Source organism: Alosa pseudoharengus, unplaced genomic scaffold (assembly GCF_046254945.1).
Source record: "Alosa pseudoharengus isolate Yale_2024_CS ecotype anadromous, Long Island Sound unplaced genomic scaffold, YU_APseudo_1.1 YU_APseudo_1.1_scf_18, whole genome shotgun sequence".
Lineage (NCBI taxonomy): Eukaryota > Metazoa > Chordata > Actinopteri > Clupeiformes > Clupeidae > Alosa > Alosa pseudoharengus.
The window spans coordinates 22619255-22638032 of NW_027468650.1; the positions used below are offsets into that span (position 1 = coordinate 22619255).

Consider the following 18778-nt stretch of genomic DNA (forward strand, 5'->3'; position numbering starts at 1 on the left):
TCAGTGTTTTCTATCTGTAACAATGTTTTATCTTGTGATTGTTTTGACTGAAATAGTTAAATAACTATTACAGTTGTCAGGGTTCCCACAGGTCATGGAATTTCTGGAATATGGAAATTTGATCCAAGTTATTCCAGACATGGAAAGTGTCTGGAATAAGTCAAGAAAAAAATTAATTTTTGGGGCAAAGTCATGAATTATCAGGGAATTTTGTTGTAGCAGTTTAAAGTTCTACTTCCCAAAATACATATATTTTCATGCAGAATTCATGTAGCTCATTATTAGCTTTACTGCTTGCTTAAGTGGTTGTGGTTAGCCTAACCTTGTTTATTCAATGCCCATTTATTTGATACAAGATTCTTGAACGCTACGCAGCTACTCTGAAATCATTGGTCGGTATATTGTACCATTCATGTCATAAAAATTCAGGTTTTTTGTCAGGGAAAATGAATGGAATTTTAGTTCATTTGAGTAGGAACCCTGAGTTCCAGTTCGGTGAAAGGATGACGGTGGCTAAAATGAATCACATAACTCAAAATTAATTTCATAGCAAATACATTTTACACAAATCTAAAATATCCGACAGTACATGTATGTCTGATTAAAGAAAGGCCAATTCAGTAACCCTTTTGACAGGTTTATTTCCTTAAAAATGAAAAAACCCAAGAAGCGAGATTAATTTGCAGCATACACATTTAATAAACCAAATGACAACAGTGAAAGCTGAATATATTTATGCACCAAGTTGAAAGTGAGCTGGTATGTAGTGGAATTTCAGCCGTTGGGCTTGTACCAGCTCGCTCTAACGACGTTTCTTGAAAGCTGTTGAAAGAACACCAAAAATATGACTTAAAAGTGTGGACATCTTAATCTGTTTGGAAAACACTATTTCATAATTCCATACCATTCAGACCTAAACCTAGGTCTATAATACAGTATAGTATGTTTGCAGGCAGACAGACCAATGGATATCCTGTCTGCTGAATAACAGGTGTGGGTTTGGTTAGTACTGTGTGGGAGACCTGGGTAAGTTGGTAGGCTAGTAGAGGGTAGTCCTCTCTCTGGTCACAAAACAATACCAATGCAGCGATGGCTACACTAGCCACGTTTACATGGACAGTTTTTTTTTTGTTGTCATTCCGATTGAAAAATGTGTGCTGTCTGTTTACACAGGGTATGTTCTATTCCGATCAGGTGCCCTCAAGCGCTTTACAATCTTTGATTGTGGAATAGCCGTTGTTGCCTACTTTTCCTTGAGAAGATACAGCGGGTAGTCCGATTGAGCGTATACATGGCTGTTCAATTTGAATATGAACGGACTACACCACCTCTTTCATTAAGATTAAAGTAAAAGTAAATGTGGCTAATGAGACAATAAGATTTTACACCAAAAATTCTCATTGCAAAGAGCAGGGGATTTCCCAGTATCCTGGCTCTTCCCAGGCAGCTAACTGATCTGTGCTAATGTAATTTCTTTTTGTTCATTTCAATTTACACACTTAAATAAGCTGCTCAAGCCTGGGAAAAGTTTCAATGATCAAACATACCCTTTCTTTTTGTGTTCTTCTTCATCAGTTTCTTCTTTTTGGTTCGTGGTTTTTCCATCTCCTACATTGAAGAACAGACAGCAATATCTTCATTAGAAATTGTAATGTAACGAAGCAGTTATAAATAGAACAACAAAGTAGCAGTGTACAGAGGAAGTGGCAAACATACCTGTCCTTCCCCACCAATCAGTCCTGTGATGTCACCAAAACGTGTGATGTTGTTCAGCTGGGAGGTCATTCCTACCAGCCCTCTCTTCCTGACCTTCTGGTCCCGGGTCATGCCAAGACGAACCATCATGGTCTCCTCATAGTTCTTCCTGTGGACCACAAATCTCTTCACTCACAAAGTGCAATGACAGTATGGGATGGAGAACTCCACACACACTTTAAAGGTTTTATCAGCGATTTCAGGTCCAAAAAAGGCCGAAACATAAATGGTCATATTCATCTAATCTAAACGATCCGCTAGCTGTCTGCCCCATAAGCAGGCTGTCAAAAAAACGCGTCTCTGTAGGCAGCCTAGGCTCCGAGATCTGTACACAAAAACAATTGCTACCAACAAGGGTTGGCAACTCACTCAAAGGCAAAATAAAGTGTTTCAACTAGGGATGTAACGATTACCGGTATAATGGTAAACCGTGATAAAAATGTTGAAGATAATAATTAGCGTTTTCATTTCAAACATCATGATTATCACTATTGATTACCGCGGTGTGGAAACCGTGTGTTTAATCCCTCCCAGCTTCATCCGAGCCTGCAGTTGACATACAGTAGGCCTGGTACAATGGAACAAAACTGGTACCCTACTGATTCTGTTGTCTAATTGATGGTTTTAACTACGCTTCGGATTAGGCTACACCTGATTTTAAAAGGCGGAACTTTTTCACCGCAAAATGTGCACTGTATCATGTAGCCACTCTGCTTCTTTTTATGTTCACGTCCACATTAAATCCATTCCACTCACGTTATCAGGAGAATACAGTAGCCTAAAGTTTTATTTTGAACGCTTACTTTGGTCTCACTCATTGGATCCAAATAACAGAAATAGCAAACTCCAAGTTATGGTAAGGTAAGTTAAGCTATAAGCACATAGCCAATTAAACATGAAGAAAAAAGTGAACGGGACACTTTTTGAAACTATTTCAGATTGTGTAGGCCTATCAGTCCTTTCTGAACTTATTGAACACACTTTTAGAAATACCGTGATAATACCGAAAACGTTACATCCCTAGTTTCAACCAATAACCGTCGAGATGCGCGTTTAGGAGAGTTTTAATTGCTTAAGGAGGGAGGAGCGAACTAGCTCTCTGTTTTGTTTGAACATCAATCAACCGAAGTGACGTATCCCCGCTATCGCTGATACAACCTTTAAGAATTTAAACGTTTCAAATAAAAGGTTTTAAGAGATTTATTCCCATTCCCAACCCACTGGAGTATCATACTAGGATCCCGACAACAGAATTTCAGTTATGTCTCATTTAAGATAAATGCAAATATACTTCAAATACTTTCATATACATTCAGCAGACATAAACGTTCATAAGTCATCCCAGGGGATCCCAGTCTTGGGTCTTAAAGTCAAATGTATGGATCAAACTTTATTCCTGGGAAACTTGAAAAAAGTATATTTGCCCAGCAAAGAGAATGTTTGGTCTCAGTGTTTGACACTTGTGACTTTGGCCGTCTTTCAAATTAGGGATTTGGGGTCACTAAAGCTCCAAGCTCACTAACCTATGCTGTTCTTCCCGACTCTCGCGTTCAGTCTGGAAATCCTGCCGATCCCGGATCTCCTCTGGCGCGTCACTGTACTGCTGTCGCAGCTCCTGAATCACAGAACTACGTAGGGCGGCGCGTCTGTGCTTGTCGGTCAGCTCCTTCTTCCTGTCGGACTCTGTCAGATCGCCATCTAAAGGGAAGGTCACAAGACAAAAGTAAAGATACAACAATCTAACAGACAAGTATATTATTAATTTGTGTCTAAATACATAAACATTTAAGATATTTTACATTATAAAAACCTAATGCTATCACCAGCAGCCATTTCACTTGATACATTTTTGTTAAGATGCTAGGTTAAGAGGTATAAGTTATTCTATACCATAATGCATTGGGGCAATTCGGGGAGGCACATATTTCTTTGCGGAGGAGCCGTCCTTCTTCTCAGAATCTCCAACATTCATGTCGTCATCCTCATCAGAACCCTCAGACTCATCCAGCTGAATAATCAAGAATAAAATATTATAATAATGAATAATGCACACTACTGTCAATAGGAATGGAGAGATTACTTACTTTGCTGACAAGATTGTCAGGATTAGGACGAAAATGCAGCGGATCATGTCTAGCTGAAAACAATGAGGGGAAAAAAAAAAGGTCACTGTGTGCCAATACTATATATACACTATACCCATAACAACCACACCTGTTGTATTAGTATCTTACCAAGACTTCCTGTTACTGCTGTGCGGACCAATTTATCAATCTGATATTTCAACTTCTGGTCCAGTGGGCGCATCTTCTCTAAAATCTAGAGGAAATGAACAAATAACATTACATATAATGGGTACAACACACAGGCAAGGAGACACTTAGTTGTATGCAAACAGGCTTCAGTACACACCGTTCTGACAGTGACAAGTCTGTGGATGGCATCGTTGTCTTTCAAGCTCTTCCCCTCCGATTTGACACTGATCAGGTGTGTTACATCTTGGAGGTAGAACAACAGCAACTGGTACCTCAGATCGAGGTAGGACAATCCCTAAAACAGAATAATTTTGTTTATTACAGAAATACATATTAAACTCATAAAATAGTAAGTGGTATTGTCGAATATGAACGATTTAGGAAGGACTGTCTCGTTACCTTGGACGTTTGATATGCTTTATCCTTTACTTTCTTGATCAAGTTCTGGACGTGACTTGTGACTGACACTACCTTCAAAAATGATTAAAAATAAAGAAAATAATGCACAAACATACTAAACAAATGCTAGTAGGATGTACGTGTCCGTAACATTATACTCTGACTGACAAATGTTATTGTAGAAACTTACTTGTTCTGTGAGAGTGTTCAATAGTTTAACAGCAGCGGGCAAATCACTGTCGACCAAATCCTGGCACAAACAAAATTATGTTGCATGAAGTTTCTTCCCAAGTCAAGCCAAATTTAAGGGCAGCCATGAACTACTGGTTAGCACTTCGGACCTGTAACCGGAGGGTTGCCGGTTCGAACCCCGACCAGTAGGCACGGCTGAAGGCCACTTGAGCAAGGCACCTAACCCCTCACTGCTCCCCGAGCTCACTGCGCCGGGATTAGTGTGTCAGGGTATCTGCACATTTTCCAAGTGCAAATTGAAAGACTTTTAAGACCTTTTCAAGACATCTAAATGGAAAAATTAAGACTATACCACGGCAAAAAAATACATGCGACAACTTAAAACTGTTTTATGCAATAGTTTTTTTTCTACTAATTTTAACCCCCACCCCATTTTGGATTTAGAAAAATAATTCTGTGTGAATTACCTTCACAGCTATGAATGCCCAATTTTAGGGTCTGGGCTGCTTGCTTTTGAAGCCGGCTGTACATATTTGGTTGTGCTTACTGGCTGAGGCTGACTGTTCTTCACCTGTGTCTGTAGTAGCCTAGGCTACTTGCCTAAGACATGTGCACTGGACTGGATTCCCTTCAATATTTTTTTCAAAGTTAGACTAAGCTATTTAAATATTTTAATAGGCCTACTTTATATAATTTACTATCATCTATTGTCCCATATGCAGCACAGCAAATTAAAGTTAATCCACTGCTTTACATTTAGCATACCAGTTGTATCTAAACCAACCAAAGCTTGACTGAAACATTGTAAAACCATTGACTTGTTTTAAATTAATTAAGAGACAGATCCTCTTGAAAACTGCTGGTTTCATCTCAAGCACGCACATATTATGACATAAAAAAAAATGCGGTTATATTTCACAACTTTTGCGAAGTAGGCCTACTGGGAAACGCTGCCATCAAGCTGCTGGCAGATATTACAGGTATTATAACTTAGACAGATATTTTCTTCCCTAGGCTAGGCCAGCAACACACACTGGAAAGATGCAAACAGATCAAATTAACATGTACAGTATTTCCTCCTGATTGCGAAAACGTTTGATTTCTTTTTCTGTCAGTCCGTGGTTCCTTCATAAATTGCGCAGCAAATTATCAGACGAGTGACAGAAGCACTGCGCATAATTTTACCAGCAGTCTTCGTGTCCATAGTTTGTGAAACGATGCTGTGTCCAAGCAAAGATTCTAGATGCCCAGTGCAACTCTGCGCCGGACAGGACTTTTAAAATCCATGTCCGGCCAAAATTCGAACGTATGGCCACTCTATCGCTAACTGGCTTACCAACTCTTTCTCACGTAGGCTACCTGCGTATGTCTCAGGCCTCGGCTACACCACGAAAACGTCAGGCATATTTGTACATACTGTATTATTACCGTTTTCACACCTTTAACCACACCCGTGAAAAACATCTTCACTCTGCAACCACTACACTTCCTCCCGCAGACTTATAGTCACTACAATACACAAAACCGATGGAAACATTTGACTCGCTCTCTTGCCCTCGCGCACCCGCTGGCGGTCCCATACGCAAATTTAATACCTCCCTTTTGAAAATTCAAAACATCCCAGCCAATTTAAGACTTTTTTAGGCCTTAAAAACCGAAAGTTGTATTTAAGACTAAGGATCCGCGGGAACCCTGGTGTGTGTTTCACCTCACTGTGTACACTGTGTGCTGTGTGTGTTTCACTAATTCACGGATTGGGATAAATGCAGAGACCAAATTTCCCTCACGGGATCAAAAGAGTATATATACTTATACTTACTTAAATACATGCATAACATTAACCGGCAAATATGTGGAGGGTAAATAAACATAAGCTTACACCGGCTAGCACGCTAAAGTTCATGTCCTATCACTTCTTATCATAGAATTGTGTTACGCTATTCTTTTAGACTACAGAATTAAATGTATTGTAGACCTATACTACTACTCTGGTAACAGTTATATACCAAACCAACGAAGGAGAACTTAAAATCGTTTATAATTTGCAATTGTCTGATACTCACGTTGCCATCCTGGGACGCCGCCATTTTGATTTCGTGACCGGAAGTGTTAACTACGGAAAGTGACATGGGACATGGGCCCTTCGCCTTTCTAATGTCAATAAATGTTATATGCTGTGACTTATTCAGATTCTAGTTACATCAACCAGTTTATAATTCTAACAATGGGTTTGTTTGAATATTAATATTCCAATAGCAACCCGTTAAAACAATATTCCGAATAAGACGAATGATGTAGCCTAACCTAAATAGCATTTTCTGCATTAATGCAAATAGACCTCAACCTCTCCCACAGATTTGTGGTGGAGTGTTTAATGTATAGGCTATGTAGGCCTATTAGTGTATGATCTTTATTCTCAATAAAGAAAGGCATTACAGTTTTTCTCAGTCGCTTGGTACATTTCTCAGATCAGAATTAAAATTCTCAAAATACAATCTTCACATCATTGTGTCACTTGTACCACTTGTCCACATCAAAAAAAGCAGTTTCTCATTTCTTTGAACAAGATGCAAATGCTTTGGTACATCCATGCAAATGATTATGTACAATTATCTGCTGTTTTCTACATTATCAATTGCTTATGTCATGTTGATTAAAATGTATTATAATGGGTCTGTTGAATAGTCTCCCCCACAACATTAGGCATTAGTTCATAGCATAAGTCTTTACATGCAAATGGCTGAACAAGTTGTCATGATATGTCAAGAGAAGATGTTCATTGTGATGTGGATGAAAATTTGTGGGCCAACAGACAGGAACGCTATAGATGTAAGACAGCACTTCCTAGCACTGCATGTACAGTTTTCCCTAAGGAGACTGTATGTTCACATTTCTACTTTTGTTGTTTTTTGCTTTGTGCTATGCAGTGCTGTCTTTTCCTTTCTGTATCGCAATGACATGGTCTGTCAAAAATGACAGTACAAACCAGGGGCGTCTGCAGGAATTACAGTTTTTCTCAGTCGCTTTGGTGCTATTCTCACATCACTATTAACATTTGCACAGCAGTAAGTGCATTTCTCAAAACAATTAGTGCAAACTGCAAAACCTAGTGGATGACCTGCAAAAGTGCGTCACTTGCTGAAAATGGATAGTCCATTCCTCAAAAGCACGTATTCATGTCAATGAAACTGTCAGTGTCATCAAAATGAGAAGTCTTGACACCATCATTTATGAACAAGATAGTCAAATGGCTTTGTCATGTTTTCATTATGACAGTTCTCTCAGTGTTTTCCAATGCAAAAAAAAGGTCAGAACTCGGTGACGCTACCTGAACATGCTCAAGACAGCACTATACAGTACTTGTACAGCCATTTGAAAACTACAGTAAAGTTACACATTGCTGTAGTTAGGGGAGTAAGTGAGTACAAGACACTGAATACGTACATTTTTACTGTATGCTCTTTGCAATTCTACAGCATTTTGACAGAATTTGATAACTAGTTCACCAATTTTGTATGTAATGACTCAAGCAATGAAATGAAGACTATTAGTTTTATAGGGAACGACTATTCAGTATCCATAAGTATAGTTCATTTTGACTGACATGACATAAGCAAATGATAATGTTAAAAAACAGCAGAGAATTGTATGAAAGCAACTGATACATGTCCAAAAGCATTTGCTACTCTGATGTGCACAAATGACTAAATGTTGTGGAGGTTGAACTAATAGTTATGAGAATTTTCATTCTGATCTGAAAAAAGCACCAAAGCGACTGAGAAAAACTGTAATGCTATGGTACGCACACCCATCACCCCCCCCCCCCCCAAAAAAAAAACAAAAACAAAAAACGTTCACGCGTGGACAGTATTTTTCCTTTAGGTTCGTGCATACATAGCATAACAACATCCACATGCAATAATGCAACAACAACGTCTACAATTACCTATTCATTTGGGCAACTTTATACATCCCTATACAGGCTAAAGATACCTTTAGTTGTGTTATAGCTACTGTAACGTCTGGCTTTAAACAGCTGTAATGCAGTCGTTCTGACAAGCACACCAATTGCTTAGCCAACCTTGTTCTTGCCCATCTTGAATAGCTCCTTTTGTCAGGGAGCCTATAGGACTGGTTGTTTTTGGCTCCCTCTGGTGTTGATCTATGTTTTTTGTTTCGCATTTCAGTTTTTTCCTGTTGCCACACCCTTGTCCTTATTTGGTCTGTTTCCTGTCTTGCCTATTGTCTCCCAATTACCTTCCCACCTGCATTTTATCTCAGTTCGTTTGTTGAGTATTTAAACCCTGTGTTGTTCATTGTTCTTTGTCTGATCGTCGTGTCTGTGTTTGTGAGACCAGCCTAAGACTACCTGTTACTGACAGTCGTAAGCGCTGCTGTCTTTTACGTTTTTGTGCTCTGTTTGGTTTTGAACTTATCCCACCTGAGGAGAGGTCTTTTTGTTATCGAGAGCCTGTTTTTGTTGATGACCAAGTTTGTGGAGTTTTGAATGTTTTCACTCCAATAAACCATGCAAGATATTCGGTAATCTGTATTTGATTCCTCTGATCATCCTGACACCTTCAGCTTTGCTGCCTCCATCCTTTCTGTTTTCGTTGTTTAAACTTGTGATATCCATGATGAGTATTGAGTTAGTGAATTAGCTCAACATTGTGTGCTGATAACCATATAGAAAGCCGAGTAAAAGAAAACAAGTAGCCTATGCGTGCCTGCGTGCGTATTCTCTCCTGCTCATGTGTGCATGTGTGCGCGTTAATTTTGATAAGTGTTCACTAACTTTACTTAATAGAAAATTGTAAATAGCCTGATGGCATGCAACTAATGGGATACTGTGCATAGTTGGAAAGGTATGGTAGGCCAATATGGTGTGAATATACACACACACAAGGTAAATTTTCTCTCGTTGAGTGATAGTACGCACAGTGTGTACGGACGTACACCTGCAGGCGCGCCTGGTACAAACTGTAGCGTATAAATGTGAATCTTGTCCAGTCTCTTGCAATCAAACTCCCACATACAAGGTGTAACCAATTTCTAATAATTACAGTTTTTCTCAGTCACTTTAGTGCTTTTCTCAGATCAGAATGAAAATTCTCATAACTATTAGTTAAACCTCCACAACATTTAGTCATTTGTGCACATCATAGCAATTTCTCCTTCCTCTGAACGAATTGCAAATGCTTTTGGACATGTATCATTTGCTTTCATACAATTCTCTGCTGTTTAACATTATCATTTGCTTATGTCATGTCAGTCAAAATGAACTACTTATGGATGCTGAATAGTCGTTAAAACTAGGCCTAATAGTCTTCATTTCATTGCTTGAGTCGTTTCATACAAAATTGGTGAACTAGTTATCAAATTGTCACAATGCTGTAGAATTGCAAAGAGCACAGTAAAAATGTGAAACTTACGTAATCAGTGTCTTGTACTCCTACACACAGTTGCGTTCCGTCAACGCATGCCAGTGGGTGTTCCCGACGGTAGCTATGCAAATTACTTGAAGTATAGGCTAACCTTAATTTGATTGGTTGGTGCCGTCTGTAGATTGGCTTGATTGGCCGGTGCCGTCTGTCGGTGCATGCAGCAACAGCTGAACCAAAGATAATTAATGGTAGCAAGATGGGTTGTCCTAGTTCATGTCTGAGGGCAAAGTGGAGTTCAGTCAGAGATGGGCTCTGGTTCAGTCTCCGCCTGCACAGGGGCGTGTCACTGACGTATGACTGACGTTTGAACGCCTCAGTTCCACGCCAGACAGAAGCTGGAGTACAAAACAGACTTGGTGTACACCTTCATTAATGTTGATTTTCTCCCGACTGGAGGGTCATACTGTCACGACATTCTCCTGAAATGGGGAGGAGGGTTTGGAGATCATGATACCGTGTCCGAAATGTGCATCCATTGCTCAGAAAAATAAGGCTTTGACAAATTCTGGGAAATTCTTGGATTCTGCCATAGACCTCAATGTTAAAAAGGGAGCCGATCACTGCATAAATGGGGGATAGTGCCCCCCCCCCTCGTGCGGGGCGTGTAGGCCTACTACTGCTACCCTATTTGCATACATTCCCGGGGACAGGAAATGGCCTCTCAGGAAGTATCTTCGTAATCAACCATGTTATCAAAACTATTTTTTCCATGAACTGTAAAAGAAAACACGTTTTTTCCCGCTGTATTCTCCGTAATACGGAAGCGTATTAGGGCCACATGAAAACAGAAAATATTTTTGAAAATTCTGAGATAAAAGTAAAAATTTTCCACATAAAAGTCCAAATTTTCGAGAAACAAAGTCAGAAATATTTTCTGAGATTAAAGTCAGAATTTCTGAGAAAAAAAGTCAAAATTTTCGAGATAAAAGTCAAAATCTTTGAGAAACAAAGTCAGAAATAATTTCTGAGATAAAAGTCAGAATTTCTGAGAAGAAAAGTCAAAATTTTTGAGATAAAAGTCAAAATTTTCGAGAAACAGTCAGAAATAATTTCTGAGATTAAAGTCAGAAATTTTGACTTTAAAGTCAGAAATTCTGAATTTAATCTCAGAAATTATTTCTGATTTTGTTTCTTGAAAATTTTGACTTTTATCTCAATTTTTGACTTTTATCTCGAATATTTTGACTTTTTTACTCAGAAATTCTGACTTTAATCTCAGAAATTATTTCTGACTTTGTTTCTCGAAAATTTTGACTTAGATTCTCGAAAATTTTGACTTTTATCTCGAAAATTTTTACTTTTATCTCGGAATTTTCTAAAATATTTTCTCTTCATGTGGCCCTAATACGCTTCCGTACCATAAAGAGTAAAGTAAATGATGTACTTATTTCCGGAATTGATGCACTTCCTGGACTCGTCTGAGGCTGGTCTGTATGGTTCTGAGGTCTCTCAATGACTTACTGTAACCCCTAGATCTTTGGCTGAACTTCTCAACGCGATCGACGGGAGAAATGCGACGCAACGAACCCACAATTCAGTTCGGCAACAGATGACGTGACCCCATGTAAAGTGAATGGGATGCGTCTCCAGCAATGCAATGCACGTGTTGCACACGCAGAGAAGAGACAATATTCTTCAGTGCCACATATTTTATTTTTTTAAAGTTTGATCTGAAATCAAATAAAGCATCAAAACAAAAGTGCATGAGTGGCTTGATACTCGTTCGTCTCGTTGGCTTCGAATAACTAACCGAGACTTATTGTTTTACATCAACATTAACTCGCATTACAAACAGCAATGCATTAACATTCTCGTTCGCATAATCACCCGCAAATATCCCAACCAGCCTACTCGTTCACATCAGGCTATGATGGCTAGTTACTGGTTCGAGCAGATAGCTAGCATCGATTACAAATAAACATGTATTTAACGAGTGAACACATTTTACAGCGTGTATCATCTGCTCACACATTACACACATTACTAACAAATTAATTATATATCCTTCCTGTGATTTCGGACTCACCTGAAATCAAATAAAGCATCAAAACAAAAGTGCATGAGTGGCTTGATACTCGTTCGTCTCGTTGGCTTCGAATAACTAACCGAGACTTGCTGCTGGCTAGTGGCTACCTAATACCAGCGTTATCTCACAGCGCCACCCCATGACACTTTCCGGTACTGCATATTGTGAGTCTTAATTCTAAAAGACCAAAAATAAGAATGGGGGGTCTGACCAAAACAAGAAACAAAGTACTTAACAACAGCCACAACCTTCTATGGCGCCACACCCTCCCCCACTTTTTAAAATGTCTCCTGACATTTCCAATAATTAAAAGAATTTCAATTATCTCTACAACATTGCTGAACAGGTTAGTAATAAACCTAAGCCCTAGTATGAATTACTTTCCACCGAAATGGAATACAAAGTAATTAGTTTGTACTACCTTGCCATTTAGCTGGTTTTCAAAAGAAAAAAAATCACATAATGTACATATTCAACACATCATATCATAATAATACATTAACCCATCTCCGAGCAGACAGTGTTTGTGCCTTGTGTTTTTTTTCATTTTTTTTTTCATTTAAGTCCAATGACTGCTATGTGTGTATATAACTCATTTCAATGTCTCTCAACAGTCCAGGGTCTCCACAGAAACTGACGACAAGAAGGAGTCAAACTTATTCCTTTCACTGCTGTGTTTCTTGATATCACAGTGGGTTCTCCAAACTCATTGTAAGTAAGTATCTTGGGCTGGCGCCGTTCCCTCTGGGGGTACGGAGACCTCTGTGGTGACTGCTGCACATCCTCGTAGTCCGATTCTTCTTCCGTGGCATCTTCCTCCGCTTCCTGATGTCTCTGCTGCACATCCTCGTAGTCTAATTCTTCTTCGATGGCTTCTTCATTCTGCTGTAAGACATCCTCCACTACTGTTCTCTCAGCCTCCAATTCATCTTCCCCAGAGAGACCATGGTCTAAATCCACTGCTTGTGCTGGTTCAAAGGGCTCTGCTTCTGCATTCAGAGTGATGAGCCGATCACCGTCCTCTCTAGGCAATGGAGGATTGTAGGTCAGGACATAACTCTCACCCTCATCGTCTCCATCTGTGTCCCAGGCTGATGGTGTTGTTTGCTGTCTGTTCCCAAGTGGCATCTTTGCTCTCTTTTGTGTGACATGTTTCCTCTTCATCAGCGGTTCTTCCACAGGTAAACAGTCGCATGGCAGAAGAAGATTCCTATGCACTACACGGGTTTTTCCACCAGTCTCCGGTCTGATTTCATACACAGGGCTGTCAGCGCCCTTTCTGCTCAAAATCTTGTACACCGTGTTTTCCCAGTATGACCGGAGTTTACCCGGCCCTCCTCTCTCACTCAGGTTACGAAGAAGGACCCTGCTGCCAACTTGGAGTTCAACACCCTGAGCCTTCCTATCGTAGTATCTTTTTCCTCGCAAAGCCTCTTTCTCTGCTGTTTTTGATGCAATTTCATAGGCCTCATGCATACGCGCTTGCCAGTCTGCGACATAGTCTGCATGGCTTTGCTGTTTCTCTTTGGCTGGCAGGTTGAACATGAGGTCAATAGGAAGACGAGGAGAGCGACCAAACAACAAGAAATAAGGGGAAAACCCAGTTGCTTCACTGCGCGTACAATTGTACGCATGGACTACCTTTGGCAGTGAACGTTTCCAGTCTGTTTTCTCATCATCATTCAGTGTCCTGAGCATGGATAAGAGGGTCCTATTGAATCTCTCCACTTGCCCATTTCCCATCGGATGATAGGGGGTCGTGTGAGAACCACGCATACCAGACGCCTTCTGCAAGTCAGCAAACAACTGGTTTTCGAACTCTCTCCCCATGTCGTGATGGATCTTCTCTGGGAACCCAAACTTCAATGTGAAATCATTAAACAGGCATTGCACTACAGTCTTAGCAGACTTATTCTTTGTGGCATAAGCCTGGGCGAACCGTGTAAAGTGGTCCATTACGACTAGTATGTATTCATACCCCTGTTTGCATGTTTCCAGGTGGAGAAAATCTACTGAGACTAGCTGAAATGGATGTGTTGTCTTTATTGACATCAGAGGTGCGCGGGTCACTTTGTTTGGTTTTTTCCTTTTTAAGCACTCACATTCGCTCGTGACAAAGTGTTCAGTATCCTTTTGCATTCTGGGCCAATAGAACCTATCTCTGATTAAGGCCAGTGTTCTATCAACCCCAAGATGCCCCATCTCTTTATGTAATTCCCTGAAAACCACCATGCGGTGTTCTTGTGGTAGCAGGAGCTGCTCTCTGTTTCCTACTCTCCTATACAGGATTCCTTTATCATTCACATAAAGTTTGTCCCACTGTTTGAGCAAGAGTTTCACATCTGGGTGCTCTATCCTGAGGGTCTGTCTAGGTGGCCTGTGACCGCCGCTTTTGTACTGCAGAAGCCGGCTGATAACGGCATCTCTCTCTTGACTTGCCCTTATCTGCACTGGTGAAAAAGACTGGCTAGGGGACTGTATGTCAGTGTCTCTAAGAAGGTCTATGGCCTGTAGACTCACCATGTTTGCCCAGAGTGGGGGATCACTGGATTTCATTATCACTCCCTGCATAGATGCACTGGTGACACTGTGGCTCACCTCTTCTGTACACTGCCTCACAAACTCATCGAAGTCCAATGGCATGCGGGAGAGGCCATCTGCGTCTGCATTTTGTTTTCCGGGCCGATATTTGATCGTGAAATTAAAATCGGCCAGCTCGGCAACCCACCTATGGCCTGTGGCATTTAATTTTGCAGTTGTCAGGACATATGTTAAGGGATTATTATCCGTGTAAACTACAAAATGTGGGGCATGAAACAAATAATCCCTAAAGCGTTCACAAATGGCCCACTTAAGTGCCAGGAACTCTAATTTTCCGGAATGCATATGATAGTTTTTCTCCGGGGGTGTGAGAGTTCTGGAACCATATGCAATCACTGACATCTCCCCTGTCTGTCTCTGATATAACACACAGCCTAGACCTTCCTGTGATGCATCACAGTGAAGTACAAATGGTTGTGTAAAATCTGGGTAAGCAAGGATAGGGGGCTCTGTCAAGTGGTCTATTAGTGTGTTCAATGCATTTTGGTGGATTTGAGTCCAGCTGATAGGGGTACCGGGTGGTATGTGACCCCTTGCCTTTGTGCAGAGTCTTTTCTTGTTTTTATTTTGCTTGGGAGGTGAAAACTCACTGGGGGGTACAGCCAACAGCTGATATAAGGGTTGTGCTACTCTAGAGAAATTGGGAATATATGTCCTGTAGTAGGAGAGGAATCCCATCATCCTCCTAAGTTCTCCCACAGTGCGTGGCCTGAACAGGAGCTATCTCAGCTGGATCCATTGAATACCCGTCTTCTGACACCATCCGTCCCAGGAACCGTACTTTTCTTCTGAATATTTCACATTTGTGTGGACTGAGCTTGACCCCGTGTTGCTGATACCTTTGCAAAACTGTTCTGATATGACTGACATGATCATTGAAAGAGGTACTATGGACTAAGTTATCATCTAAATATGGCTGGCAGATAACATCCCGCAGGCCTTCTAAGCAGTCTTCCATGTTCCTTTGAAATTCGGCAGGGGCTGAACTGAGGCCAAATGGGATTCTGTTCCACTGGTACAGCCCCCACGGTGTTATAAAGGCTGTTAGTGGCCTGCTCTCTGCCTCCAGAAAGCCCTGGTGGTAGGCCTTCCCCTGGTCCAGCACAGAGAACCAGGAGCTGCCACGAAGGGAATCAAGCATATCCTGGATCCTTGGGATAGGGTGTCGGTCAGGCACTGACTTGCGATTGAGTTCCCGGTAATCACAGCATAGCCTCAGACTACCATCCTTCTTCCTAACACAGACAATAGGAGAGGAGTAGGGTGATCTGGACTTGCTTATCCATCCACGATTCAGTAAGTCTTGGAGATATTCCTTAACTTCCTGATGGAGGGGCTTTGGCACTGACATGTATGTCCTCCGTACAGGTGTCTTGTCATGCAATGTGATGTGCATATTGAGGGAGGGGATACAGCCAACATCATGGTCATCAAAAGCAAATGCATTGCATTCCTCTCTCAACAGCTGTCTCACTGTTTGTTGTTGTGTTTCACTAAGATGGTCTAGCTTAACAGGTGGGTCATATTGGGTTGGCCGTGGTGTCTGAGGGTGTGGTGAGCCTGTTGTGGTGAGGGCTACCTCGCATTGCTGTATTGTGGGCTGTGTCCAGTGAGCTGCCAGCTCGCTCTGAGTTTTATCTCTTTGGCTGAGCTCCGTTGTAGCTGGGTAAGTTGTCTTTATCAATTGAAGGTGGCCCAACATCAGGCGTGGGCCAAGGGTCACTCGATGCATGTTGGTATTAGCAATGGACACAGGCACATAGATCATTCTCTCACCTGTTACTCTAACAAGGCCTTCTTGCATGACTAAACCCTCTGGCATTTGTGTGGACATACATGGCACAAATAGCAGATTCTCACCTAAGAACTGTTCACCGACACGTGCCCGAGCATAGATGGTGGTTATCTGCTCAGCAGCCAGGTGTACACTTTTCTTGCTGGTCCATGCTGTCCCCACGTTTCCATCTGTATCTGCAGTCTGCATGAGGTTTATCATTGACCTTGCTGTTTTAGCAGACACTGAGAAGGCCTGGCTTACAACCTGAACTGAATTCAGCTTTGATCGCTGTTTGTCCCATCTGTTAATCAGCTCCTCAATAACATTAAATCCAATGATTGGATTTTCTGCTACATTCGAGTCACTTGTCACCAGCATGGGCACCTGCAGTGTTTCCCTGGTGTGAGGTTCACTGCTCAAACAAAATCTCACCTCCACCCAGCCATCAAACGGGATCTCTGTCTGATTTGCAGCTAATCCAGTTAGTGTTCCCGGCCCCAGGAGCTCTTCAATTGGTCTGACAATGCTGGTGGGTAGATGTTCCTTCCTCCAACCATCATTTATAATGCTAGCCTGGGCCCCGGTGTCCCATAAGGCTTCCACAATGACATCATCCAGCTGGCAATGAACCAGGCATCTCTTTCCGATAAGATCCAGGAGTCTGGCTTGATGCTGAGGGGAAAGGCGGCTGGCATTGCCGGCAATGGTGCTTTCAACAGTGTCATTATGCATATCACACTCGTTACTGTTATGCTTAGCTTGGGGTGGTTGTGAGGCCTGTAGGAACGCTGAACTTCCATGGGACCAGGAGGGGGAGTGGGCTACTGGGGGTCCCGGTTCAGCAGCCCCCTCTCGTTTCCCTGTGCTGGTCTTCTTTGTCTGCATCCCCGAGAGAGATGCCCATCTTGCCCACAACGATAGCAGTGACTACATGTCTCACCTCTCTGCGCATCTTGGCATGGTCTGCATCCCCTCGGCCGCCTCTCAGCTGGCAGTGGTGTCACGTTTGCATATGTGACTGTCTTGGTTGCCTGAATTGTCTCACAGAACATCTTCGTCATTTCCTTCATATCTGCTCTGAGGTCCTCAATCGCTTTGGTGGTATCCATGTCAGCCCATTTGCACTGTCCCTGCTTTTTCTTCTCCCGTGATGTAGCTGTCTCCTTCCCCACTGCTTCTTCTTCTGGATCATGTGTCCCTGTCTGTATTTCATTCAGTTTGAGGGGTCTTGGTACAACTGTTTTTTTCAGCTTGTTTTGTCTTTCAAACTCTAAATTTGCAGCTTCACCTAATTTCTCTATCAGCTCCTCATCTGTAATGTTGGGATTGCTGAGATAAGGCTTTATCTGAAATTTAACTGAGTCACTTAGAAGTCCAGTCTCTACAGAGCGAAGGAATTTCTTTTGTATTAATTCTAGACTAAATTGCTCATCAACCTCATCATCATCTGATGTGCGCAGTAATTTCTCCCTCAATTCTATTGCCCTGAACAAGAAGTTCTGGGCCGACTCTTTGGGTTCTTGAGTAATGTTCATTAGCCTATGCAGCAGATCTGACGATGAATCAATCTTGTAATGCCCCTTCAATATGGTCTTCAATGACTGAAGTGTCATGTTTCGCTTAATCTCCAGTAGCTCTCTCAAGTGAAGGCCAGGACTCACTGCCCTTATGACAGCCTCAATGATTTCCGTCTCAGTGTAGCCCTTCTTTAGACCTGACTCGATCTGGTTGGTGAGGCTTGTGTAGGAGAGTTTTTCTTTCTGGCCGGCTTCTCCGATCTGTCCAAAGATTCTGAATTCCTTTCTGAGGGTAACCTCAGGCACCGGACCAGTCACTGGGGCTGTGGGGTCTTTCAGCTTCAGCTTTTCCTCTAAGGCCTCTATCTGTACCTCCAGAGTGCGTTGTGCTGCTGACTGTGCTTGTTGCAGCTGTGCATATTCTTTTTTTAACTGCTCCAGCTCTTGTTGTCTGCTCTTGTCTTTGGGGTCTGAAGGTGTTTTATTTGGCTTTTCTTGCAATGTCTCCATAAATGACAAGAGGTCTCTGAGGAATTGTAAGAACGTCTCAGCATCTTCTTCACTTGCCTCAATCTCATCCAAACTCCTCTCCACCATTCTTGTCAATGCACGCCTAGACTGTCCTTCAAATCCACCCACAGGTTTGCTGCATTTAATGTGATAGCACACTTTGATGAGATCAGGAGTTTGCAGTGTCAGTAGCTTTGTGCTCACAGTGTCTTGTAATTCCTCCATATCTTCCGATTTCTTCTCTAAGCAGGAGTGTCCGTCCGGATACCGTCTCCTCAAGTACTCAGAAGTCTTCTCCTGGC

General features: G+C 41.7%; 1 protein-coding gene across 1 annotated transcript; it reads right to left on the reverse strand.

Annotated features, from left to right (window-relative positions):
- Nucleotides 1-675: 675 nt before the first annotated feature.
- On the reverse strand, nucleotides 676-6705 carry ngdn (neuroguidin, EIF4E binding protein). Its single transcript, XM_076290587.1, has 11 exons — nucleotides 6665-6705; nucleotides 4600-4659; nucleotides 4410-4481; nucleotides 4168-4305; nucleotides 3990-4074; nucleotides 3840-3892; nucleotides 3646-3763; nucleotides 3279-3453; nucleotides 1717-1864; nucleotides 1548-1608; nucleotides 676-822 (listed from the first exon to the last, which is right to left on the reverse strand). Exons 1-11 carry the CDS (start codon nucleotides 6686-6688, stop codon nucleotides 803-805), a joined length of 954 nt encoding a protein of 317 aa, XP_076146702.1. The 5' UTR covers nucleotides 6689-6705; the 3' UTR covers nucleotides 676-802.
- Between the last annotated feature and the right edge of the window lie 12073 nt (nucleotides 6706-18778).

Coding starts and splice junctions, on each gene's coding strand:
- ngdn (XM_076290587.1), bottom strand. CDS start 6,688: ATGGCGGCGTCCCAGGATGGCAAC. Junction 3,764..3,839: donor CTGACAATCTTGTCAGCAAA/GTAAGTAATCTC, acceptor TTGATTATTCAG/CTGGATGAGTCTGAGGGTTC. Junction 1,609..1,716: donor TGATTGGTGGGGAAGGACAG/GTATGTTTGCCA, acceptor TCTTCAATGTAG/GAGATGGAAAAACCACGAAC.